Genomic DNA, 27,988 nt, shown 5'->3' with positions numbered 1-27,988 from the left:
AGGAAGATTGGTGGACTGCATGAATAGCCCACAATAATGACCTCAAACTACTGGATGTGGATCATCTGTCCTACATGTAGAAAAAAAATAGCCTATATATTGATTACTTTACATGTAGTAGGCCTATGGTAAACATGTTTTTAGATAATAAAAATAAACACCTGACTATTCACGAAATGCAGTCCTATAACCTTCCTAAATATCTAAATAGGATGAATGGTGCACCATTTCACAAGGACTGCACTACAGGCCTGGCCTGGGAACTCCCATACTGCCTTAGTTCTACATAATCGTTTCGATCTGAAAGACACATGTGATTAGGTCTGGTGTTAACCAGGCAACTACAGGCCTATTGTGAGAACATTCAATATCGTTTGGTGATTTTGGGGAAGAGCTTTGAGGTCTCAAATCCCAAATGAAATACAGTTTCTCAATTCTCCCGAATAACATCAGGGGCGGTTCTAAGGGGTGGCAGGGGGTGGCATTTGCCCCCCCAGAAATATGATTTGCCACCCCAATTAAGAGCCCTGATTGTGATCAATAGCCTAAATGCTTTACATCATTTCAGACATAGAACTTTTGATTGCAGGGTTTCACTTGAAGGGATTCACTGTGTCACAAAAGTGTGTGTGTCGATTTTATAGTGTTTATAATTTTCCCTTAGTGTAGGAGCATGCCCCCCTGAAATACACTTCGCCACCCCAAGAATAAATGTCTGGAACCGCCCCTGAATAACATAACCATAAAGAATACAGGAAGAGATTGTAAAGTCTGATATTTGCAAGGGGATATACAGTATGGAGGCACAACTTGTTTTTTACCCAGCCATTTATCATCCTCTAGCTTCCCTTCAAACAGAGCCTTCAAGATGCCAGTGCCCCCTCTAGAGGTTCTCCATACAGTCTGAAAACCACAACTGGATTATACATTTGAGACACACCGACTGGCAAATGTAATGTTCGGTTGTGCTAAACCTGCTGGATTGCAGCTAGTTTGGTTGAGCTGCAGCACAATGTCTTTCACAGAAACAGATGGCAACCTTGGAGGTAATCCCCAACCTCACACAAACCTCGCCCCAATGGCCACAAACGTGAGCACGCTGCTCTCTGTTTGTCCACTCACTCAGAACGCAATACTTTTTGTTGTGTACATGTAGTGTATGAGAAAACTAGTCAATAGGGTAAATCAAAGGCAAATAATTAAGAAAGGTGGTGGAAGTTGAGGAGATTTATTTATTTAGGAAACTGGACGGTATGGCCTTCACTGACCTCCGTGGGCCAAGTGACGCAACCAGAGACAGCAGAACAACAGATTAAAACGGTACAAGTGTTTTTGAGAATGTCTTCTTTGAGTTAAAACACCCACACGCACATTCACACACACACACACACACACACACAACCAGAGATAACATGCGTGCAGACGTACATAATCTCTCACACACACACACACACACTTGTTTAACTCCCACATCAATATCTGAGTACAGACAAACTATCTCCATGTTAACCAATGATTACATCCAGTGAAACTCCAAGCACTTAGAACAAAATTACCCACAGTGCAACTCACCTAGCTATACAGATATATATTTATATAATACACTTATTTATATAGAGAGCATTGGGATTCAATAAAGACTTCTTCTGTTCCTGTTAAACAGTTTCATGAATAACTGAAACTCTTTATAAATAACCAGTGAGAGAAAAAAAAAGTATAATTTGTATATTATTTGATAGGTCCTCAACGTCATGTGGAAAATCAGAAATGGTCCCAAAATAATTAAAAAAAATGTTTTTTGCATACATGAGGAAAACAAAGACAAAAAACACACAAAAAACACAAAATGAACACAAACAAGCAGAGCATAACAAGGTCAAGGAGGGAGGAGAAATGGATGCACTATCTAAACAGACACCCACACCCACGCATACACACACACACACACACAGAACAAAGCACAGAATACACAGCGCATTTACAGAAGCGACTAAACTCAGGTGTACTGTACACTAGGAGAGAAGAGGAGCTCGTGTGTGTATATTACACATGCAAACAGATCTCACACCCATTCAGACAACAATTCATTCAATTACTCAAACAACCACACACACACACACACACACACACACACACACACACACACACACACACACACAACTCCTCTCTACTCTGGGGTGTTGGTGTTGTTATTAATGTCGTGAGGGTTTTACAGTGTTGAGATTCATGAGAATACTTTTTTTTTGTTTCAAATGCAGAATATGGGTTGGGTCTGACTTAAGTTAGTAGTCATGTGATTGAGCAAGTAGAACATGTGTATGTACTGTATAGATGCATGTGTGTATGTGTGTGCGATGCGCGTGTATGCGTGTGTGATGTACATGGTGATTCTCTATGCGGCATGTTGTCGAACGTTGTCATTTGTTCTCTCTTGCTGCACGGTTTACTTAGTGGAGAGGATGAGGGCCACGATCAGGCCGTAGAGCCCCAGCACCTCGGCGAAGATCAGGATGAGGATCATGCCCACGAAGAGCCGAGGCTGCTGGGCGGTGCCCCTCACGCCGGCGTCGCCCACGATGCCGATGGCAAAGCCGGCCGCCAAGCCACTCAGACCCACGCTCAGGCCAGCGCCCAGGTGAAGGAAACTCCTGCGAGGTGGGTGAAGGGAGAGCAGACAACACTGAAGTTAGAGGGAAAGGATCCCTGTGCATCTCCAGGGTTTACGCCATGTACATTTTCGTGTGGCGCGCAGGCAGGCCACTGCAGTTTAACTTCTGCCCCTCCACACTGGTCTCATTTCACAAATTCTGGTTTCATAACCTATGTACTTGATGAATATCAATATAGATCAATACATTTCTACTCTGCTCCTCTTTGTGTTTGGGGTTAAACCTTAAGACTCGGTTTACTCCTATATTCACTAGAAGTCACAAATTGAAGGTGCTCTTGACAGCCAAACTTCTCAGAATGCCTCCTGACCTCCTACTGGGGTTGTGGCCCACGAGCCTTGTTCCTGGCTCCCCTGTACTTTCAAGACATCACACAGGAAACATTGTAACAATGTAACATTGTACAGGAAACAATCTGGGAGCCAGAGCAGGACACTGAGCTCATTCTGACAATAATCTGACACTTACTTGAAGAGTGGCACTCTCTCTGAGATGTTGTTGGCGATGAGCACAGCCACCACCAGGCCGTAGATGGCTATGATACCCGCCATGACCACGGGGATGATGGACTTCATGATCAGCTCCGGCCGCATCACTGACATGGCGGCGATACCTGTGCCGCTCTTCGCCGTGCCATAGGCAGCGCCCAGGGCTGTGCAGATAGATAGAGATAGATAGATAGATAGATAGATAGATAGATAGATAGATAGATAGATAGATAGATAGACATGTTGAAAGACAAAGAGGGGGGGGGGGTAGAGTCACCACTGTTGTACACACCCTAACGTACAGAGCCCATTCACAGAGAGGGACAAACAAAACGCTGTTCGATTAGAAAGCTTTTAGTACATTAGTGACGAGCCACTGCTTCAACATGGATCAGGGTCATTGGGCATCACATTAAAAAACGCACCAGAACCAAATGACAGGACGATATGGTTGGCATTTGGCTTGGATGTATGCCATAGGGAGGGGAGGGGAGTAAATCGCTTGTCAGTGTTAGCATGGGAGGTCTACGCAAATATTGTAGCTAATGAGCATCATTCCAACACCTACACCTAAAATATTTAAAGGGGGGAACACGCGCGCGCCCGTGGATAACACGTCGGTGATCACTCTTAACCCTTGTGAGAGGATCTCGAACTGTTTAAGATCACAATATGCGACACACATGGCATTTCTACAAATGACCACGTCTCTATTTCTACGATTAAACCATGGCGTGCGTGGGCCTACTAAGCCATTGACGCAACCCAAGGAGACGATGCCAGTCTTCCTCTTCCAACCCGTCTCCATACGCGATTAGATACGAAAATGGCCGAAGCCGCCCATGGGGTTTTCCTTTACGTTTAGCCAACACATACTTAAATGCTGGGTGGCTAGTAGCCATCCAATGACAATGACTGTTGGTCGTGATATGAGGATTTGTCATTGCATAGGCTACGGTCGGGACGAAGTACTTCAGCGAGTATGGAGCGAACGTCCCTCCGCGTTGGAGCGTGCTATCACTGGATTGCACCTTGCACGGTTTATTTGCTACAGCTTTAACGGCACCAGCTAAATCAATGGCATTAAATGGTGGCTGTGAGCTCAAAGCAAACATAGGCGAAATAACTAAAAGGCGTACTGAAATTCCAGATGCCATATTAAATTATTCAGACATATGTAGATGTTTTATTTTTTATTTTAGGCCATCCATGGCTACGTTTGATGTCGTTGGATCATTCACATCAGCTTAGGGTGCGTTTATTTTTAGATGATCAGTAGGCCTACACGATGCATGTATATTTTCTTCACGCCTAGTACAAAAAAATAATCCAACTAAATAATTAATTTACAAAGCCTACGTCAAACGCAACGTCATCTACCGTGATGGAACCCTTCGCGCATCCCTTCCCCCTCGAGCAGGTACGCCGAGGTGATCGCCTAGAATCCGCGGGACGCATCACCGCCCAGCCAGCCGTGACATCCTCCATCAACAAATTCCAACGTCAAAACAGCTTATTCCCCAACGGATAACACAAGCACGCAATACAAGTCTTAACAGCTGACAATGCAGTCAGCTGAGAATGAATGAAATTCCACTCACCGCTGAAGACCATTGCGGCTGATGCTCCCATCACTGCAAAGAACGGGGAATACTCGGGTCCTTCGCCAGACATTCTTCTGATGTTGCGCTGAGACGTGCAAAAAGAACTAAGAAATGTCTAGCTTCAAAGTTCTTCGGTGATAGCTGTTCAGACTGCTCGCAATTTGACAACACAATTGCCTGCGCCACCACGATTAGGAAGAGCCGCGGATACAGTGTAGCACAGATCACCGGTGGAGAGGATGAAAATGGCGAAACGGACGGAGTCACATGACCAGTCATCACCGTGCGGTCCATTTTCGCTTTTCAGGGATGACACATACATCCCAATAAAGATAGCTATCATTCGATATGTGTACATCACCGTCAAATTAATGAGCATCACACCTGCGCTTCGCAGGCAATTTAATATATTTGCGCCACCTCTCCAAAAAAACATAGCATCTACTGTTATCAACAATGCAGTCATTAAATCCCTCGTTGCTATCCTTCATGTACCCCTGGATGCAAAATGGCACAGTCCATTGCAGGCTGTCAGGGATGTGTGAATTCCACCTTAGCTTAAGCATCAGCCCTAGAGGTTGACAGACAACAACCAAGGGTTAACGAAAAGTGGAAAATTCACATCTGAATTAATACTTCGAGTGTTAATTGACTGCTTGCATTATATTAAATTGATTAAAAGACATAGACATTGTGAATTCATTGTGCTGTTGTCGCCCTGCATCCATGCTAGGTTGGGTGATCTGTAAAGCTACGACCTGGTTAGAATGAAAGATTAGCTGACAGTCCTGAGGAGAGCCACCTCTATAGGCTACAGACTGTCAGCCATATTATTAGACATCAAGGCCTTCATTCAATCAATTATTTATTTGCACTGTGAAGACAGATCATAATCATTATTTCTACTGGGCAACGAGGCCTATAATAGCTGGAGGCATAAGATTTGTTTAAATAAATGCATTTATTCAGAGGCTCTTTGAGAATGGTAAAAGTTCCACACGCCAGAGCAGTCATGTGATGTTGGGTCTCATGATTGTGAGAATGGGCCTTGTTGACTTAGTTTGACTCACTGAAAGACCCCCTGACACACACACACACACACACACACACACACACACACACACACACACACACACACACACACACACACACACACACACACACACACACACACAGAGACAGCCACGTGAATGTGTGTGTGCGTGTCTGTGTGAACATTCCTGGCCTATCTGAGTGACAGAATTTGATCTGAATGATGTCCAAATTAACTGGTCGAAAGAATGAACTCACATACTGTGTTTCTCACGTGTGGTGTGTTGCTGTACTGTTTAATGGTGCATTGTGTAATATTTTTGTAGTTTATTTCCAGAATTCATGCACTTTTCATGCATGAAAAGGGGGGGTCTTTTCCATGGTCTGACATTTTGAATTTCCAGAAACATTTTAGCTGCAAAACTTACTTTACTTTTATCTTACTAGTAAATACTAGTTCATTTAGTACAGGGGTGGGGAACCTTTTTCATTCGAAGGGCCACTTCAAATTCATCCAAGGGCCGTAAAAATGCTCCAAGGGCCGTACTATGAACACAAACCAGGATTTTCCCCTTCACTTCAGGCCTATATTGAACGCATCCACGTTTTAAACAAATACCTCCTTCTCTAGGTTCCCAGAATATAACTTAATTGTATTGCAATATTATTATATATTATTATTATATATATTATATTATATATATATTATTATATATTTTCTAAGACTCCTTTACAAAATATGTCATATTTCATGTGACGCTGAAAAACATTAAAATTATATCCGGGGCCGGATAAAACGCCCTCAAGGGCCGCAAACGGCCCTCAAGACAGAGGTTCCCCACCCCTGATTTAGTAGATATTTATGAAAGAAAACACACATTGCCTACTGTGAAGCATGGTGCGGGCTAGTCATGCTTAGGGGTTATTTTGCTTCTTCAGGTACCGGAAATCTTCTGTGTGTGAAAGGTACCAGGAATTCTACCAACAGGAGCTCCATGGGTGAAATTGTCATGCATACAGTCACCAATCTGAAGCTTGGAAGATGTTGGACATTCGGAAAGGAAACCCACCTCAGGCATCCCACCAAATCTCAGTGCTTTGCTGCAAATGAAGGGTTGGAACATTCTGGATAGGCCATCATAAGTAAGTCGTTGACACCAAAGAAGAGCAATGACACAGTTCAAACATAATTGAGGGTTTATTAAAACGTACACATTGTTACACATTGGCGGAAGCATTTGGTGCAGTTCAGTGTCCCAGCACAGGTTGGCCACCCTATCTGAGACAAACAAAGCCAAATGAGGAGCACATCTCACACACACCCAAACATACACCCAATCACACGTTGAAACTGCACTGGCACACTCACAACCACTAACTTCAGTGCTCACAACCATCAATTAAACCAAGTCACCAAGTTGCACAGCCTAGCTACTGGAGATCAGGTAAGTCAAGCTACAGTGTGCACACACACACACACACACACACACACACACACACACACACACACACACAACCAGAATGCACTGAAATGCCAAAGTGTGCATGCGCACTGCACAGCAGAAGCAGCATTGCGCCATCATGAACGCGGGCCCTGTATGTTGCACACTTGAAGGATGTTTTAAGCTAACTGCCAAAGGATGCCATAGTGCGCACTAAGGATGTATGTGACTAAGGGCTTGAATAATTTTGATAATGTTGGTAAGGGCATTTGCTGCTACACCACCAGAAATATTGTTGTAATTTTAAGTTGCATTTGTCTACCGGGCAGGTATGGTAAGCGGTTAGGGTATCAGACTTGTAGCCCAAAGGTTGCCGGTTCAACTCCTGACCCGCCAGGTTGGTGGGGGGAGTAATTAACCAGTGCTTTCCTCCATGACTGAAGTACCTCCCCAGGGGCACCATTGGGGCTTGCCCCCTTGCATGGGTGAGGCATAAATGCAATTTCGTTGTGTGGAGTATGCTGTGTAGTGCTGTGTCACAATGACAATGGGAGTTGGAGTTTCCCAGTTGGGCTTTCACTTCACTTTCACTCTAGTTTACAACTTCTTGATCTGATGACAAACCAGATAAGAAATGAATGTCAATCTGAGGGGGTTCAATACATTTGAACACAACTTAAGATCATGCAACCAGGACTTAGCATGAACCTCTTTGCTCATTGGCCACTGTGGCCACTGTGTTTTCCCAGTCACTATCCAGTCACCCTTTCTTCAACTGTTTTGTTTTTTCAGAGGAAATCAAAAGACAAAGTGCTACTGTAAAACCATTTTCTCACAATCTTTAATACAAACAATTCATGTTCACCTACTGTGATTTATCATACCAAAGAATTAGTGGCTAGTGAGACGAGAATGATGACCAAATCCAGTATGCCAAATTATACCAGTATTTGGTCAGTTGGATGTCAAGCGCATGTGACTAAATATGACATCCTAATTTGCTACAGAGGAATAAAACATCCCAGTTGTGCTATACTTCACTACTTTTGTGTTCTCCTGTGTCCTGCTTTTGGGTTTTAGTCAGTCAGATTGGATGTGCTTTATTTAGGCCTACTTGCCACTTTTAATGGTTGCCAAGTAAAATACCTGCTAAACCAGGACAATGTCACGTTTTTTTTCTTGGAACCTCCAGTATTACAGCTAACTAGGCCTAGGCTATTTCAGAGAATGCAGTGGAAGAGCTGACAATGTACCTGTAGGCAATCATTCTCATTCCCAGAGAGTAAAAGACATTACATGATGTGTTTGCTTCTGCATTTAAATGGCATTTTTCTGCAGCTAGAGAAATGCTGAGGAAAATAGAATCAATTGAGTTCTAGGTAGCTAAACCATGAACCCAATGTGACTATATTTCAGAAGCAGAGTTGTCCTGCTGCCAACGTAAGGGATACTTTTATAATGGCCTCACCACTAGAGGATAGATTTCCTCTGAAAGCCACAAATTACATTTATTCTGTGCTAGTATTTTTCGGTCACGCACAGGATTTTCCACGGGGTGACGCTGTGGTCCGTGTGCGTTTCATTCTGACACGACATACAACCCCTCTGCGCACGCACAAATCATGCGCACAGCTGGTGGTTGCTTCATTTGTAATATCAATGGTGTTGATATTACTACGCATATTTCCCATATAGCGCAAACCCGTTCATACACATAACTGTCCCTTCACTATTCCTGAAAAGATACCTTCGCCGAAGGGGGCACCCGGATTTGAACCGGGGACCTCTTGATCTGCAGTCAAATGCTCTACCACTGAGCTATACCCCCTCTACTGCACTAGGACTTTATTTATGAAATTGACACAACGGTCTTACTGGAAATAAATAGATACAACGTACACAGGATGTCAATAAATATGTTTTATTAAACTAAGATAAGCCTAATATAATCACAACCTAAACATTACAGTGAAAATCATGCTTCAAAGACGCGTCTGAGCATATGATTCTGTGGTAGTGGTTTATGTGGGAGCAACTATGTGTTCCCACACCATTGTTGTGCAAGTAAACACTTAAGTGAAGAGATATGTTTAGATGTGGGGTGAGGCCCCCAACAGGGAGTTGTCCGTGGGAAGTAGCATCACGTGGGGCGTGGGGGTCTCCACAGAGCGTCATCATTATCCAATAATGTGTCCACGCGTTAAAGATGGGTTGTCATCTGCGCTCTCGTCTCCCCATTTTGCCTCCAGACGTTCCCTTTGCCCATTTGCATGCGCCCCGGCGCTTACATCCTCGCCTCATAATGCTTTGTCACCCTAGAATTAACACATAAACAGACAACATGGACAGAGTGAACAAGGCCTCAAATGGACCACTATAAAATCATGTGTCACACATATTGTGGTCCCTCAAGTTATCGGCGATCTGATAGTGCCTCCCCCACTGATCAAAACGCTGGTGATAGATATTGGTGTAGATATTGCAAGCGAACTGAGTTCACAGGAAGTGTAGTCGGCAACACTATTCAACACATATATAGGCTACATTTTTCAACCATAAATGGAAAAATTGAATGCGTGGTGAATAAAAGGCAAGGATGTTGCCTACAACGACGACACCACCGTGCGCAAAAATAGAGATATACCAAACATGCTATCCATAACATTATTCCCCATGCCTACTTAGCATTGTAGCATCTTGTGGACGTTTATACATACATTTCTCTCACCTTGGTGCAAGAGGAGGACCGGACTCATTCGCAGCATTTTGAAGCACACCGACCTTCCAAGTGGATGGTTTACATCACAGAACGTAAATGATATAGGATAAGAACACAAGCCCGATGATGGCGAAAAACATCAGGATCAGGATGTCCAACATGGTGTTCGTCGGCCGGACCTGGAGGACACCCCAGGTTCCTGTACAAAAATTGATAGGACTTGGACCCCTTATAATGAACGAGGACTTTCGGAAAGGATCGGGAATCGCCGGAGCGGAAGATATCTCGCAGCTGCGCGCGCCCCTCCCCAGCAGATGCGCACTAGGGTTCTAGAACATTTTGACAAGGAAAAAACATGGTTTCATGCTGAAGACATGGGCTGAAATTCAGAGTCAAAACAGACACTGAAAAGCAGGAATAACACATGATAAAAAATAGTTTTATTTGACTGCAGAATGTACAATTCCACGTGCATAACACAGAGAAAGAAGATGAGCAAACATCCTCATAGCAGCACACACTTCACTTAGTCGATGCTGTACATGTAGGGTACTACTCCTGCATTAATTCACTAAGCTGAAAATATCCCATCCGGTGACAAAATGCAACAGATCAAGGCCTTAAAGAAATACAATATATATTTAACAGTGTTTTGCTGCTATGAGAGGAATACATGACGATAGGGCCTGTGCAAATATATTTGAAGGTAAGGGACATATACAGGACCAGTTGAGACTGTTGTGACTAATTTGCTTTGGGACTCACTTCTTATGCTAATTATATGGTCCTGTATTTATAAAAAATGTCCATGGCATGATCATGACACATGTTTCAGCAGACATGCCCCATGTCACCCAGACACAATACAGACAGACCTCTCACACACTTCACAAGGATCAGTGATGACTAATGTGATGTTTTGGTTGAGGCATTGGATAAAACTGGCATAGAGAGCAGACCTACATTCCATAGGAAAATAAAGCAGTCTGGGACACTTTCGAAGTGGTCTTTCTGCACAGTGCGTGGTAACTACGATAACTGGTGGTGACTGGTGAGGGATGACTGTTTTGCATTGGGATGGGCTTCTTGTGTAGCATAGGTCACAGGCCAACAATAGGCCAATGTGGTTATGATTGAATGCCTCTGGGTTGTATGGAACAATTTGTAATTGAGGCGCTGATTACACGTATGCAGATATTTCTAAATCCGGATATTTTTTTGTATCCGTTTACGTATAAACACGACATGTGGATAAACATTAAACCTCCATTGTGAAACATGTATGCTTTTTAGCCTCCTAAATGGGATATTTTTTAAAACCAGAGTTTTGAAAGATTTCTAGGCCTATCAGTCTGTTTAGGCTACGTGTAAACGAGAGGCCAAAACTGATGCGTTTTAAAAGATATCCATATACGTGTACAAGGCTTCTAAAAAGAACAGCATTTCTATCATCCTCTTTAACCATGACCTACATTTTTTTAGCCAACAGTGTATGAACCTACTCACTCTCACTACCATGTCTGACATGTTCAGTGTGAGGGAAAAAAATCTGGACTCTCACATGGACACACTTTGCATGCACACTGATACACACCTTCACACCTTTTTCTCACAGTTACTTTCTCCCACAATACAATAATCCTGATGGCAACCAAGAGGATTTCACAGATGGTATTTTTTTTCCCCACATGGAGACGATATGGAGAGGGCACTTCACCCATGAAGTGGTCAAATTAGCAGTGCAAGTATGACATGACATGCAAATTAATGTAACGTTTCTTTTTCTTTTTAAACATGTATTGTATGATTGTTGAAAGACAGTTAGGAGGGATAGTGAAAATCAGTGGATCAGTGGCTAGTAGAAAGTTGAACTCAAGACACACATCTTTTTTTTCTTCTTCTTCTTTCGTTCTTTTCAATGTATGGTGCTTAAATGAATGTACAGATTTGTGGAGAACTTTTAACTGTGTGTGATTTTACTGTCGGACCCCAGGAAGAATAGCTGGATCTGCGCCCAGCTAATGGGGATCCTAATAAACTAAACTAAACTAAACTAAACGTCAGACTTTCATACACCAAGGTAGATGGCCTAAAGCTCTACTGATTGACAAATGAAGCTAACAACTCGTTATGTGGTGAATCATTTCATAGAAAGCTCTTGGTGCATGTTACAGTAGACCCACAGACACCTCAGAGCTATTCTATGTGGTTTACCACTTCACCGCAGTTGGTATATGGTGTACTTATATGATGCATGTTACTGTCACACACCACTTGGCAAGCCACTCACTCCTTTTCCAAGTTATTGGACTTTCAATTCATTTGGCAATTGAGTTACGAAAAAAACATTGTTTAGCTTTTATTATTTTAAAAGATACTGACCTTCCTTGGTATACAAATAAATGTGTTTCTTTTATTTCGATGATATTCATGAATTGGCATTTCAACTGTCTCTTACAACAGCAATGGAGGAAAAGCAATGGAAACAGCATGGTAAAAGAAAAAATAGACACAATGATAAATTGATGTGATAAAGAAGAGCTTTTTTTTTCGATCACTGAGAGTCTTAACATAACACACAATATGTCCCAGCAGAGAAATGAAACAGACACACAAACAAATAAAAAAGTAAGAATTCAAAGGAATGTCTGACTAAACATTTGTGCTTTGCCACCTTTTTGTCCTGACTGGTGCTTCCCAGTCCAGTTTGCCAGTTTAATGTTGCCAAAGGATTCCACCCTTAGCTCCGTCCAGTCCCCTTAACAATGTAAAGGTTGTGTGCTACAAAGCCCCAACAGCAAGCCTTTGTCGTTCATTTTTGTCAACAGGCATGTTGTTTGACAGAAACACATCCAAGCTCTAGTAACAATGAAAAGACAAGGAACCAAAACTTTCCAGCAGACGTCTCCACACCTTTTGATCATCTCTTTGACATATTATAGTTATATAATTACATGATTTCCCCACCATTTTATGTGATAAATGCTTTTGATTAAAAAAAGAGGTTCCCAGTCTTGTCATCAAAGAGGCAGCATCTTTGACAAGCACACACTGAACAAAAAAAAACAAAAACAAAAAAAAACACATAACAGTGACAGTTCCAGTTCTAAGTCAAACGGACTGAAGGAAGGGCAGAAGTGTCTCATCCTGTCCTCCCTCCCTCCCTCTCTCCTAAATACACCCCAGTGTCCCCACCAGGGTTTGGGTACAGGGGAGCTCCTCTTAAAAACAGGAATTCCAGTTTGACTACGTTACCCACAATCCATCATGAGGTCATGCTTTGCACACGAGATGTTGATGTAGCAAAAAAACAAACAAATCAAACAAAAAACATTGATGGCATTTTTTACAGGCATCAGATATCACACGTACAGTAAATGCTGATCTGTCTGACATGCCGTTGCCCACCCCACCCTTCCCCTCTGCTGTATGCACACAGCCTCAAAAAGATGAATGCAACCCTGAACTGCTGAGATTTCTTTTTTTTTTTTAACCCATAATCCTTATCTGATGCCACTGGACACAAGCCTGAGCGCTTTGTCCTTTAAGACAAAAAGGGAATGATCACAAGTCTAATAATAAAAATTCAAGCTTCACTCACCACCTAACTACAGAGATTGTTTGTACACATGTCTGACAGGACTGAACTGACAAAATATACATCTGAGGGGACTTGAGGACAAAAAAAAATGTATAAAAAACCCAGAAACTAAACAAAACAGCAATGAGCGGGGGTGTGTTTGCACTTGCTGTTCCAACAGCTGAAGCAGATGGCAAATATGATGGCGATGAGATGTGAGCGGTGGGGTCTCGCTTGTCTAAGTGCTGATATGAACGACCCCCTGAATCTGGGAATGAAGCCATTAACGCCTACATGTGTGTGCGCGCAGGTATTTGCATCAGTTATTGATATGTACTGAATGTGTAAATATGGTGTGTTTAATGCACGTCCATTTTAAGTGTAGGTGTGTCATAATGAAGCCTGTAACACCTGCGTGTGTGCATCAGTTATCAATACATCTACTGGATGCGTAAATAAGTCTATTATGTTTCATGTACACATCACACGTACGTTCAAGTGTAGGTGTGTCAATAAAACTTTTAAGTGCCACTCGTGATAGCACCTCCTCGGGACCGAGACTGATGCAGTCAGGCAGAAAGACAGACGGACGAGACAAGACAAGACAAGACAAGACAAACAGACAGACAGACACAGACAGACAGGACTACAGACAAAGAAATCCAGGCAGATGGCAACATTAGCTCATCCCGACGTGTCACTTTTCGAGTCCTTGCCAGGCGCCAATATTTGAAACCAACTGTATAAGTGGACCCCAAACCCCAAAATGTACTCCCTCACGGCAACATGACTTCACAGACTGTTAGGGTAAGGTAGAGGGAGAGGTGTAGATGTGGGCGAGAGCTCCAACATGCAAAACACCATAAGGTATGCGTTCGGCGTGGAATATTGCTGCCTGGTCAAATGACGGCGAAAAATGACGCCAGGGTTGTGAGACTTGCGTTGCAGATAAGACAGGGAGACAGAGAGACCGACAAGACAGAGACTAGAGAGGGGGCACAGGCACACAGACAGAGTGCAGGAGAAGAGCAAAGACCGACAGGAGGAAAAGGAGGGGAAAGGTGGGCGTTGGCAGCTGTTAAAGATACAGTTTCCTTATGCGATTGTGGAAGCAGATTCATGATGAGCAGGGTTTTTTTGTACAGAGATGAAGTCTGTATATGTTTTTGTTTTTTTGCTTTTGGACAAACAACACTTATGTTTGTACGAGATGATGGAGGAGGAAAAAAATTGAACAAAATTTTTTTTTTGATTTTTAAAACATGAGATGGCACTGGGCTTCAGCGTGGTCCACACACACACACACACACACACACACACACACACACACACACACACACACACACACACGCACACGCACACGCACACGCACACACACACACACACACACACACACACGCACACGCACACGCGTATGTGTGTAATGCATTCACATATACACACACACACACAGACAGACAGACACACACAAGCCCTCCCTTCCTCTCCCTGCCTTCCAGTCTTTTGTTGTCGTTTGTTGTTGTTGTAGTTGAGATCATTCTCCCCTTTACCCCCCTCCTCTTTCTGCCTTTCTATCTCGTTTCATCCATCCATCCATCCATGCATACCCCTCTCTCTCTCTCTCTCTCTCTCAGACGGTCTCCACGTAGTTGGCGGGCAGCATGCCGATTTGGCCGGTGCGCTCCACGCGGCCGTACATCCAGCCCTCGTCAATCTGCTGCACGTCCACGATCACGTCTCCGTCCTGGAAGGACACCTCGTCCGTGTCAGCCGCCACGTAGTCGTACACCGCCCGGTACCGCTTCTGAAAAACACACACACACATACGTCAATACACCGCTCCACACACACGACAGTACACCACCCGATACCACTTCTGAAAAACACACAGACATATGAGTCAGTGAACCGCCCGTTACCACTTCTGGAAGCACACACACACACACACACACACACACACACACACACACACACACACACACACACACACACACACACACACACACACACACACACACACACACACACACACACACACACACACACACACACACACAGCCTAGTATCGCTTCTGTGTGTGTGTGTGTGTGTGTGTGTGTGTGTGTGTGTGTGCAGGGCTCTAAATTAACAACAGCCAACCGGCCAAATGCTGGTGAAAGTTCAGTTTGGCTGGGAGAAAGGACTAGCCACTTTGACCCATTAGTGAGTCTGTGTTTGGCTGGTAAGATAAACATCTACTAGCCATGTTGGCTTGTGACGAAAAAGTTAATTTAGAGCCCTGTGTGTGTGTGTGTGTGTGTGTGTGTGTGTGTGTGTGTGTGTGTGTGTGTGTGTGTGTTTGTGTTTGTGTTTGTGTGTGCGTGCACGCTCATTTTCCTGTAGGAGGCGGTAAAACAACATCTGAGAAAAACACAAGATGGCCGAGGATGGCCATGTCAAAAGGCTGAGAGGGGGGGGGGGTACCTACTGCTTTATGACCTGCAACTACAACATTTTAGCTTGGTCTTACCGTACCCTCAAACAGAGCTTCACACAGAGGGTCTGGACCAACCGAACTGGGCACCGATTTCAGGTAGGAAGGGTGTAGCCCATTAACACACATTGCGCCGCTACTAGAACGTTGTAATAGTCACTGCAACCACTACACCTCTATGACAGTGCACAGGGCCTTCAGTAATACATTACAACTTGGCCATTGCCATTGTGGTAATAGCTAATTTATAAAGGGGGCTGTGTCCTAAATTTGAAATGCTCTAATCTGAATTGCTAGCGTGTTATCTACACCCATGTGATGAGTCTTCGTTCAGGCCCATCCCTTGCCTTTCCTCGTTCACTTGAATGGCTAGACACATACAAAGCCTCATCCAAAATATCAGGCAAGCTGAGGCTGCATAATCATATAGAAAAGTGTAGTTTAGTTTAGTTTAATGTTTATTTGACAGGGACAGTGCACAACGTACAGCTGAACTGGATTATAGCCACGAGGCTAATTTTCACCTGTAGTTCCTGGACAGGAATTGATGTTTAAAGGTTCACTGTGTAGGATTGTGGCCAGAGTAGGTATTGCAACTATGCTGCTCATTGAAACTGTGCTGTCTACTGCCAAATTTGATCTCTTTATGAATATGTACTTAATAATAAACTAATATTCACTAGCATGACCAAAGCACAGTGAGTACATTTCTGGACATTCAAAATGGCAGACAATAGAGAAGAGCCCCCTTTTCATGAATGAAAAAAGGTAACATTTGTGAATGGGCAGCATGAATTCGTGAAATTAACAACTAAAAATATTACACAGTGCACCTTCAAGTTAAAAAGAGGATTGAAATTAATAATAATACAAAAATATAACAACAGAACAAGTAATGGGTTAGACTATGTGCAGATATAGGCGTACAGTACATTGCAGAGACATGTAGGCATACATAAGGTCAGTCCTGAAGAGCAATGTCCTGAATTAGTCAGTTTGGATTATAGTAATTAACAGCAACACAATGAGCATGCATTTATGTTACTGTGTAAATACTTGTTTGCTGCATGCCATGGATAAAAGCTAATACCATAATTATTATCTAATTGTAAATCACTTCTGTGTGAGCATCCACCTTAAATTCAACAGGATTTGCATACCGGTAATTACCATCACCATTCTGTTTGGAGAAAAAATGACTATGGGGTAAATGTGTAAGTGCATGTGCAAGTGTGTGTGTGTGTGTGTGTGTGTGTATGTGTGTGTGTGTGTGTGTGTGTGTGTGTGTGTGTGTGTGTGTTTACCCCAGCGCTGGGTGGAGGCGCGGCCGCAGCCTGGCGTACTGGCTGTACTGGCTCAGGCTCATAGTGGTAGTTCTGCGTGGCGGCGGGAGCAGGAGGCTGGTACGCTACACAGCGGCAGGAGGGGAGAGAGAGAGAGAGAGAGAGAGAGAGAGAGAGAGAGAGAGAGAGAGAGAGAGAGAGAGAGAGAGAGAGAGAGAGAGAGAGAGAGAGAGAGAGAGAGATTATCACTACTTCACAAATACAGCAATGCCATACACCAGTTAGCTAAATAAAACCATAAAGGAGCTGCAACATGTGCCATGGGTGTGACCTCTTCGCCTACGGTGAAGCCAAACAGGGAAAATATGAATGTGCAGAGTCTGTCTGTACTGCTTGCTCAGTGATGTTCCACTAACAATATAACCACAGTGTATTTTAGTCAAACATTTCCATGTAGACCTGCAACCAACTTTAAAACTCTCTCTCTCATACAAGGTTATGCCTGACAAGGAACAGGTTCGTAGACACTATGAACTCTCTAAAAACAAGTGTTTAGTGCTGCTCTTTAGTAACCGACAATACTTTTAAATGTCATTGTCTAAATATTTGTGAGCATTTGGCATCCACCTTAAAATTTGACAAGATGAGCAGCTCCATCCAGTTCTCAGTTCAGCGCTGCTCTTTAGTGATCAATACTATAGTGATCAGTACCTTTTAACCCATTTTAACCTAAGACACCTGCAAAAAACGCCCGCTAAATGTCTAAGCCCTTTTTGGAAAATTATGCACTCAGCCTATAAAAACCTAAATATCTCAGCCTCTGAAGCACATACTGTAAAAAATATGGACTCAGTTGCATTTTAAAGGTAAGACCCTCATCTTGCATTAGAATGTGTTCCTTCAGCTGTAACATACCCAGTGGTGTAGTCTACTTTTTTAAGGTGGGTATACTGTATATTTGAGTATTTTTGAAGTGGGTATACTGTAAATATTTGTGCTATTCAAAACAATGGATCAATCAATTTTAAGTGGGTATACTGAAATCCCTGAAATTTAGAAGTGGGTATACTCCGTATACCCGCGTTCAACGTAGACTACACCACTGAACATACCCACATTATTATTAAAAAAATCTCAAATCCCATGAGTCTGAATACTGCCTCCATGCAGCTCCAGGCTCCTAGGTCAATGTTGCGTGTACGCAGCGTCCAGCATCAGTGTCTCAGTGCCATGGGCCAGTAATAGCCTATTTCATTACAGCTGTTTTAGTGAGCCCAGCACCTTCTGAGAAATATACAGAGGCATGGATTGAGGAGATCATTTAACATACAATACATGCACTTCTTAAGGTACATGTATTTTGCTGGCAATTCTCCACTAAAGGGCGACCTCTTCCAGAGCAACCCATGAATGAGTTCATCAGAGAGCTGACATTATTTGGGTATGATTTGTGTTTGGAGTGGGCACAACTGCGAGCAGTCATGCCTGGTTATTTCTGGCATTTGTGGCATCTGGTATTCTGGCATATGTGTGCAGGGTGTTGGGCAGCCATGGCCTAATGGTCAGGATTGGAAGGTGGTCTTAATATCGGAGGGTTTCATGTTCGAATCCCACCCTTATCTCTCCCTACTGCTCCATCCATAGCCCAATTGTCCTTGAGTAAGGTACCTGACCCCACATTGCTCCAGGGACTGTAACCAATACCCTGTGAATAACTAAGTCGCTTTGGATTAAAGTGTAAACTGACCGTGTCTACCTGAGGTAGTGTTTTGCTGAGGCGTGTGTGTGTGTGTGTGTGTGTGTGTCTACCTGAGGTAGTGTTTTGCTGAGGCGTGCATGTGTGTGTGTGTGTGTGTGTGTGTGTGTCTACCTGAGGTAGTGTTTTGCTGAGGCGTGTGTGTGTGTGTGTCTACCTGAGGTAGTGTTTTGCTGAGGCGCGCGTGTGCGTGCGTGCGTGTCTACCTGAGGTAGTGTTTTGCTGAGGTGTGTGTGTGTGTCTACCTGAGGTAGTGTTTTGCTGAGGTGGGGGTGTCTGGGGAGGTGCCTCTCCACCCATCCCCCGGGCCTTCTCGAAATCTTCATGATACTTGATCTGGAACACACACACACACACACACACACACACACACACACACACACACACACACACACACACACACACACACACACACACACACACACACACACACACACACACACACACACACACACACACACACGACAAAAATAATTAATCCACGCAACTAGATCCATTCACAACACTGCAACTGTTGAGTTATTTGAGAAGAGATGAGCTTGTCATCTGCAAATAAAACATGGCTGTCTGTGAGGGCGGTTAGAGGGGCACTTTCCATCTAATGATAAATGTGATATTTCAAAATTATCCACCGTTTACATTGGTCCAAGACAAGGCTAGTGAAGATGATGACTGATATTGACCCAACATGTGACAGATGCGAAGTTGAACCAACTACACTAGTACACATGTTCTGGAGTTGTCCTAAACTATCTGACTTCTGGAATTCTGTCTTTGTCTTCTTGTCTAAAGCTTTGCATGTGGATATTGAACCATCTCCATTTGTTGGTATTTTTGGGGTAGCACCCGAAGAACTTGGCATTGGCAGCTATGGTAAAACAGTTATAGCATTTACAACACTAATTGCCAGACGTATTATACTAATGAAGTGAAAAGACAAATCCCCTCCTGCTTTTAAACACTGGATTAATGATGTCATGCATTACTTGATACTTGAACAAATACGGTACCATATCCAAGGTAAGAGTCTTAAATTCTGCTATATTTGGCAACCTGTCCTCACATTAGTGGAAAAAATGGACTCTAATGATGTAGCAGTAATGTAAATTCTACTACATCCTCCTTCCTTCTTTTCTTTTTTTTCTCTTTTTCTTTTTCTTTCTCATTGTGTTTCTTCTTTCGTTTTCCCTTTAATTAATTATTATTGTTTTGGCTAATATATCTGAATGTATCTGAATGTTGCAACTCTTAGATTCATTTTATACAAAACCATTTGTACTATTGTAAATTTCACATTTTGTATTTCAATTGTCTTTATTATTGCTGTTTTTTTTGTTTTTTTTTGATTGGGGTGCGATGGGGGTGGGTGGGTTGAATTTTGTTGTATGTTTGTTATGTACCTAATATAAAAAATAAAAAAGACTTGAGATCAAAGATAAATGTGATATGAATGTGAGTTGGGGAATCAAACCGACTTGACGCTTAACCAACCATTTTAAACGTTTCAATCTAACCTCTAACAGAGCAACGTCAAGTGGATTTCCTCTTCAGCCACCCCTTCAGTAGAAACCAAATCTGCTCTCCTTCAAACATGTGTATCTTTTGTATGTGATGTCAGCCATCTTTAATTCAATGCACTCTAAGCAGGAACAAGCTGCATTGGGTGGCACAGACATAAACATACTGGCCACTGCTGTCCGCCTGAAAACGGTATTTATTTATACCCATTTCTCTACAAAACCGAACTTGTTTGACGCCACGGCACAATTCGTTAAATGCCTTTCACCTTGATGTATGTTGATTATGCTGATAAACCAAAAACATTTTTGGAAACAGGAAAAAGTAACTATAGTTCTTTTGAACCTTAACCCACAGCGCTCCTGGAAGAGAGGGGTTTGAAGACCAGTCCTTTTTGTACTAAAAACATATTAATAACATAATGTGATCACTGAAAAGGCCCTCGGGGGGAGGGGGGGGGGAAGCCCGCTCGAGACATAAAACTGAATTCACATCTGTTCTGTTTAAGCTGTTCATGTTCTTATCAAATCCTCTAATTGTAAATCCTCCTTTCCTTTCCTTCCTTCCTTTCTTGCGTACTTCCTCCCATTATGCCCCCTGCCCCTCCTGCAAAGAAATATATGAGACGGAAATAAGTAGGGAACACACTGAGCATAGGAGTCAGCCGTGGCTTAATGGCTAGGGAGGTTGTCTTAAAATCAGAGGGTTGCAGGTTCTAACCCCACTCTTACCCCTCCATACACCTCCATCCATGGCTGAAGTGCCCTTGAGCAAGGCACATAACAAGCCCACATTGTTCCAGGGACTGTAACCAATACCCTGTAAAAATAACTGTTCGTTGCTTTGTATAAAAGTGTCAGCTAAGTGTCATGTAATGTAAAGTAATGCATAGAAGGGTCAAGGAAAAACATGCTTGAGTGATGGGGAGATTGACCAATCACAGATTACCTTTTCAACACTATTTTTTTGGCGAAGACACTGGCCACTTCAAACTCAAAACATCTCCATCTTCCAAAGTTGGCATACGCCTGCTTTGAGATGTCAACTGCTGATGTATCGTCAGCATCACCGCTAGTTAGGCCAAATCCACATACATTCTGTCAAACTATTACAGTACGACGACTTTACATCACTTTAAAAACATGTGTATCTACACAGGCAAAACGGAAATCCAAGAGTATCAATAAGTAGGTTTGACTGTCCGCTAGGGCTGCACAATTAATCGAATTTTAATCAAAATCGCGATTTTGGCCGCCACGATCATAAAACATGAAAATCGCGATTTTATGGGAGGAAATTCAGTGTCCCATCTAAGCTGCGCGCACCTGCAGACTTGTGCACTGCTCGCACGTTCTCAGCACAAAGACATTTCAGCCAATAGTAATATTGTTGACAACTGTCTCTGGGTGGAGGATAAGTCTGTGAACCAATAAGCAGACAGTACTGAGAGGGGCGAGCGGCAGCATTTTGGCAGGCTGGCTGGTAGTCGGAGACGGAAATCTCCGTGTCAGTGCACTCACTGCTGGGCAGTGGAGGGGAGTTGTTTCATCCTGATTCCCTGATTGACGCTCCCAACCCAGGACGCTCCCCTTTCATCTCGCTCCCACTAGCCAGACTATCGGTACCACCGCCATATGACGGAGCCAGTTATCTTGTTGATGTTAGTTTTTTGTTTCTAACCTTAACCCTAAACCTAAACCTAAACCTAACCCTAACCCTAACCCTAAATTGCTTGTATGTGGCAGTATATGATAATACGTGAAATATAATCGGGTGGGACCGCACGTCCGGGAGTGATAGAAACACCTGGGACCGCACGTCCGGGAGCGATCTCAGTTGGGAGTCTCCATCCCCTTACCGTTTCATCCTAATGGTGGATATATATGAGGAATTCAAACATTAAACCAGCCATTGCATGATGCTGGAGTCTCTGGAGGTGTTTTGAAACTATGTGCTTTGACCAGCAACTGTTTGTGATTATGGAAAACCAAGAGAAATAGCTTTAATTCTGGTCTAAAAAAATCGCTAGTTAGCATGCTAACACAAACGAAATAAGCTAAGTAATGTTGTCTACAACAATTAGAGTGGCTATAGCCTACTCACTTCTCATTAACACAAACCTGCGTGTAGATATCATAGCTGTTTTGGTGGACAACTAATGTAAAGTTACACTGGTGCAGTGAGTTAAATTACAATGAGTGAAATTCAACACAATTTGTAGCTGCCATAGTTGCTTCTGCTTCCTACATTCTCAAATGTGTTAGCTTGCTAGCTTGACAAATGCACTGCAGTCCAAATTGGCAGAAGCTAACAGAACTCTAGGCAATAATACACATCATGAAGCTATGTTTTATTTAAATGGTTATGTTTTCATGCTAAGTCATGAAGTATTACTTTACAGACCAGAGCATATGCATATTATTAAATTCAAAAGTGACAGCTCTTCAGCACAGCCCTTTGATCTCTCAACTCACTCTCTCTTTCCCTAGATAAAACAGAGAGATAACCTCCTTCTAACTCTCCTACTCACAGGTGCACTATCTCCAGTCCAGAACTGAAATGAGCTGGGAATCATACAATAGACAGCACACACGTAGCTGATCAAGTTGGTTATGCTGCCTTGCTTTGTGAGTGTAGTATAGGCCCTATCATGCAGACCACAGCTTCTTGGTGGCCTAGGTACACACATGTTCTGGTCTTCACTCACCCTGCCCTGCCAATGTCATATTACAAATCAAACACAGTGATTACCCCCACTTCCTGAAATAGGCCCTACTTGTGTTTTTGCAAGTGATTTGGGAAAATACAGTGTGATGCCACTCAGTTGGCCTGTTGAGTAGCCAATAAGATCTTGCCACTGTAGGCCTATGGCATATTTTATCATATTCACTACATAACTTTACTGAAATTTTAAGAAACAGATTTTTTTTTTATTTGGCTTTATTTATTTTTGATAGGCTACTCTGGAATGGGAGGGGGCGTGTGTGTAATCGTGATTATAATCGAAATCGCAATTTTGATCAAAATAATCGTGATTATGATTTTTTTCCATAATCGTGCAGCCCTACTGTCCATGTACAATACACATTTAGGCCACATTCTGTATTACAGGCTGTGTAATTTACAGTATTACACCACAATATACTGTACATATCAGAACCTTTGCCTAACAGCAGAGTCTCTTATGCAAGACCTTTAGAAGGACTTTGAACCACATCTTTAAAAGCGCAGTCCCTGGAGCGAACCGTAAAAGACACTTCCTCTCCTCATAAGACGCCTCTGGGTCCCCCTTTGTCTGGTCTGGACTCCTGTCTCCTCAGACAGCAATTAGAGAGATGAGACCTCCCTCCTAACTCTCCATGTCCTCTTCCTCCTCCTCCTCCATGTCGCCACCCTTCTAAATATTTCCCAGGGCTCGCACACTAGAGGCTCCAAGAATGAGGGCACCGGAAGCACACTTGCTAATTACCAATTTGGAATCCACCTTGACGACGACATGGGACAGGGGGAAAAAAAAGTGCTTCCTGCAGTTGCTTTTCAACCCCAGCAGGTGGCTCTACTGAGACGCCACCACCACCACAGGGGCGTTGCCTTTAAAAAAAGCGGCCAGGATTTTGCATGTCACAGAAATGCCGATCGGCCCACATTGTAACTTAAACACAAACAGAGGGAGGGAGGAAGATAGGACGCTTTCAACTGGAGGAGAACAGCTGACAGACACCTGCAGCAGCCAGTAAACAAGCACTGTTGAAGTGTGACGTTATTTAAAAAAATGCACCATTCAGCACCATCCGAATGAAACTCACTTGCAATGGCAGTTTGATTCACAAAATCGCTGACAGGCAACACAAACAGATGCCCATACACGGGCACTAGGATTAGATTATTCACAAGCGTTTTGGTGGATGTGATTTCATTTTCCTGTGACGGCCATCGATTACTGTCAGCTGCAGGACAGCAGTACGTTTTGTTGCTGTGCACACAATAATGTCTGCTGAATACATTTGGACCATGTAGGGCCAGTGTGTGTGTGTGTGTGTGTGTGTGTGTGTGCTTGTGTGTGTCCATGTTCGTGTGCGTGTGTTTGTGTGTGTGTATGTGCACGTGCGTGTTCATCAGTGTGTGACGTGTGTGTGTGTGTGTGTGTGTGTGTTCGTGTATGTGTGTTTGTGTATGTGTGTTCGTGTGTGTGTGTGTTCATGTCCGTGTTTGTGTGTGAGTGTCCGTGTTCGCGTGTGTGTGTGTGTGTGTGTGTATGTGTCTCAGTGTCCGTGTGTGTGTGTGCCTGTGTTCGTGTTTGTATGCGCGTGCGTGCGTGTGCCCCCAGCCATGAACAGTAAAACATCAGAGGGGAAATGATGTCGCAAAAGGGCCACTAAGCACTGTCCATTGCTAGGCAACCACACCTCTGTCCACACACACACACACACAGCCAGGCACGGCGTGGCGCAGCGCGTACGGGGTGATGCAAGGCACACAGCAGCACAGTAGAGATAAAACAAGTGTGCCGGTTGAACAATCAGGAGTCACCATCTTGGAGGATGGGCAGCCGGGCTGGCTGAATAGGTTTGCATGTGATCGAGTTAAATATGTGTGTGTGTGTGTGTGTGCGTGCGTGCGTGCGTGCGTGCGTGCGTGCGCGTGTGTGCGTGCGTGACTGCGTGTGTGTGTATGGAATCCTTCTTTTCTACAAGTATCTATGGTATTAGATCATTGTCAGCATACTTATGTAAAGCGAGATTAATTGCCATCAACTGGCAGTGTGTATGTGTACGTGCGCATGCATGCATATCCAACACTGCTGGCCGGGAACTCTTTCCAGTACGAAAGCATGAAGTACATCCATAAAACTCCTCACAGCCCCACGTTTCCATGATACGCTTGCAAAGGTGAAAAACAAACCAAGATATATGGAAAGAAAGGTTCAACAAAGACTATAACACACCAATGGCAAAATTGAAAGCGAGGAACAGAAAAGAGAAGAGAAAACCTGAGACGAAGACAGTGATTAGAATGAGTGCGGACATGTTCCAGCACGGTAAAATGTGTGAGCTCAACATATCTGACATGCTGCAGAAGAGTGCTGCTCAAATAGGAACTAAAAATGTACAAACACATACACACGCGCACACACACACACACACACACAATCCTCTGTCTTTGCCACAAAAAAAGCTTTATCTGTCCAAGAAAGGGAGTTTTGTATTTTGTCAGTATTCTGTTAGATCACCACTGCACACATGGGTTGCTTTGTACAAACATTCACGAAACGGTTAAAGTGCGCTATTGTTTCTGTTCTGTATCCGGGAATTAAGTTCACAGTCAAAGTTGATGCACACACATGCTTGCGTCACATTTCTATCTAAAAAAATAAATAAATATCAGTTTTACCCCAAAACACACACATATTAGAGAGAGAGAGAGAGAGAGAGAGAGAGAGAGAGAGACAGAGAGAGAGAAACAGAGAGAGAGCGACAGAAAGATGTTTTTTGTCAGATTTAAGGCCATAGGCCTTAGACAGAACGATGTTTTTGTAATATTTAAGGCCATAGACCCTGTTAGTATTGAGTGCCAACACACCAACTTGTGGGAGAGGCATGCCAAGTCACACCATGCTCAGGCTAGCGTAGCTTACCAACCAACATATCTGACGCTCTGCAATGTGGGAACAAACATGAAGTTAGGAAATACAAACAAGAGGCCTGCCTCCAATTAAACCTAGCCTAGCACAAAGTCACATGTGATAAAGAGCCCAGATATGAATTGTACTGCAGATGACCTCAATTTCATTAATTTTATTTTGAAATGCGCACATTGGTACCAAGACGTCAGGTTCTATCAGACGGTCAAGGATGTCAATCGCAGTGTCAGAATGTTAGATTCGTTCCATTTCTAATTTTCTTCCAATCCAATTTCCTTCGAAATCAGCTGATGCTTATCGAGGCTAAAATAGGTCAGTAAATGAAATCACCTCTAGTGCACAAGCAGACCCGTAATGAAATGACAAGGAGTTTACTTTTTGAGGCCACGGTTGACACCTGGTTAGGTAAACAAAGAAGCAATATAATTTTACTGCCCCTCTCTTATGATGCCAATATGACATCAGTCCTGTTCTTTCAGTGTCATTAACACCCTCAAACTCAAACTAGGTCTCCGCACACAGAATTATTTGCATATGTGAACCTGTCTGCACACGAACATGCGTGCACACGTGTTTGAGATTGTCAAGGCACTTTGATGAAGGACTCATGTCTGAAATATTGTGCTAATAAAGTCTCGATTGGAAGCCTGAGTGCCGACAGGGTATGACACAATTTATGATTGTGTGGGAGAATATATGGGATTGGCCGATTCTGTTGTAGAGAGAGAGAGAGAGAGAGAGAGAGAGAGAGAGAGAGAGAGAGAGAGAGAGCGCACGAGAGAAAGAGAGAGAGAGAGCGAGAGAGAGAGAGCAAAGTGTGTGAAAGAAAGAGAGAGAGTGCGCGAGTGAGAGTGCGAGTGCGAGTGCGAGAGAGAGAGAGAGAGAGAGAGAGAGAGAGAGAGAGAGAGAGAGAGAGAGAGAGAGAGAGACTCACGTTGCTGATCTGGTCCTGTGTCTTCTTGAGTCTCATGGATTCCGGAGTGTCCACCACCACGCTGAAGCCCTTCCCTTTGCTCTTCTCAAACTCCTCTTTGTACAGCACCTGCCAACGCAAACACACAGCAAGAAATATGAAAACACATACACATTCACATACACAAAAAACGCATGCAGAATACACACATTGACACACATTGACACACATTGACACACATTGACACACATTGATACACATTCACACTCACACACACACATACACACACACAAACACACACACACACACACACACACACACACACACACACACACACACACACACACACACACACACAAATAGGAAAATGCATACAGTATGCATACAGTATACACACATTGAGACACGCACGCACGCACATGAATACTTCCCCTTCTGACCACAAACATAAATACACACACATATACCAAACATAAATACCATACATATACTCCTGGGACCACAGGCACACAAACACACACACATAAACACACACACACACACACACTTAAACACATAAACACACACACACACACACATAAACACACACACACACACACACACACACACACACACACACAGCTCCTGCCAACATAAACACCAAACAGATATAAATTTGCACATGTACACACAATCAGACGTACTACCACCTGTCAATGCAAACACCAACAAACTCAATTCAGCCATACCTCACGACCACTATCATAAAAACACACTTCACCTGCACTCTCCTGCAACCTCAACATAAAACACATACAGTACGGGTGGGGAACCTATATCTCGAGGGCCGTTATATCCGGCCCCCCAATGTAATTATATCCCCGAAACGCG

General features: G+C 43.3%; 2 protein-coding genes and 1 non-coding gene across 3 annotated transcripts in view; all 3 read right to left on the bottom strand.

Moving 5' to 3' along the window:
* Positions 1-1,212: 1,212 nt before the first annotated feature.
* On the bottom strand, positions 1,213-5,110 carry atp6v0ca (ATPase H+ transporting V0 subunit ca). Its single transcript, XM_063214413.1, has 3 exons — positions 4,759-5,110; positions 3,138-3,321; positions 1,213-2,648 (listed from the first exon to the last, which is right to left on the bottom strand). The coding sequence occupies exons 1-3, from the start codon at positions 4,829-4,831 to the stop codon at positions 2,444-2,446; spliced, it is 462 nt and encodes a 153-aa protein (XP_063070483.1). The 5' UTR covers positions 4,832-5,110; the 3' UTR covers positions 1,213-2,443.
* Positions 5,111-8,991: 3,881 nt separating this feature from the next.
* trnac-gca (transfer RNA cysteine (anticodon GCA)) lies at positions 8,992-9,063 on the bottom strand. The gene has a single exon. It is a non-coding gene; the product is annotated as a tRNA-Cys (tRNA).
* A 3,237-nt stretch (positions 9,064-12,300) lies between these two features.
* Positions 12,301-27,988, bottom strand: part of lasp1 (LIM and SH3 protein 1) — a 33,507-nt gene continuing 17,819 nt past the window's right edge. Inside the window, exons 4-7 of the mRNA XM_063184494.1 lie at positions 27,140-27,247; positions 19,292-19,382; positions 17,312-17,415; positions 12,301-15,338 (exon numbers count right to left, since the gene is read on the bottom strand). Of these exons, the coding sequence (XP_063040564.1) occupies positions 15,165-15,338; positions 17,312-17,415; positions 19,292-19,382; positions 27,140-27,247 (477 nt within the window). The 3' untranslated portion in view covers positions 12,301-15,164. The remainder of the gene's footprint in view (positions 15,339-17,311; positions 17,416-19,291; positions 19,383-27,139; positions 27,248-27,988) is intronic.

Source organism: Engraulis encrasicolus, chromosome 2 (assembly GCF_034702125.1).
Source record: "Engraulis encrasicolus isolate BLACKSEA-1 chromosome 2, IST_EnEncr_1.0, whole genome shotgun sequence".
NCBI lineage: Eukaryota > Metazoa > Chordata > Actinopteri > Clupeiformes > Engraulidae > Engraulis > Engraulis encrasicolus.
This window is presented reverse-complemented; position numbering and strand designations above follow the sequence as displayed.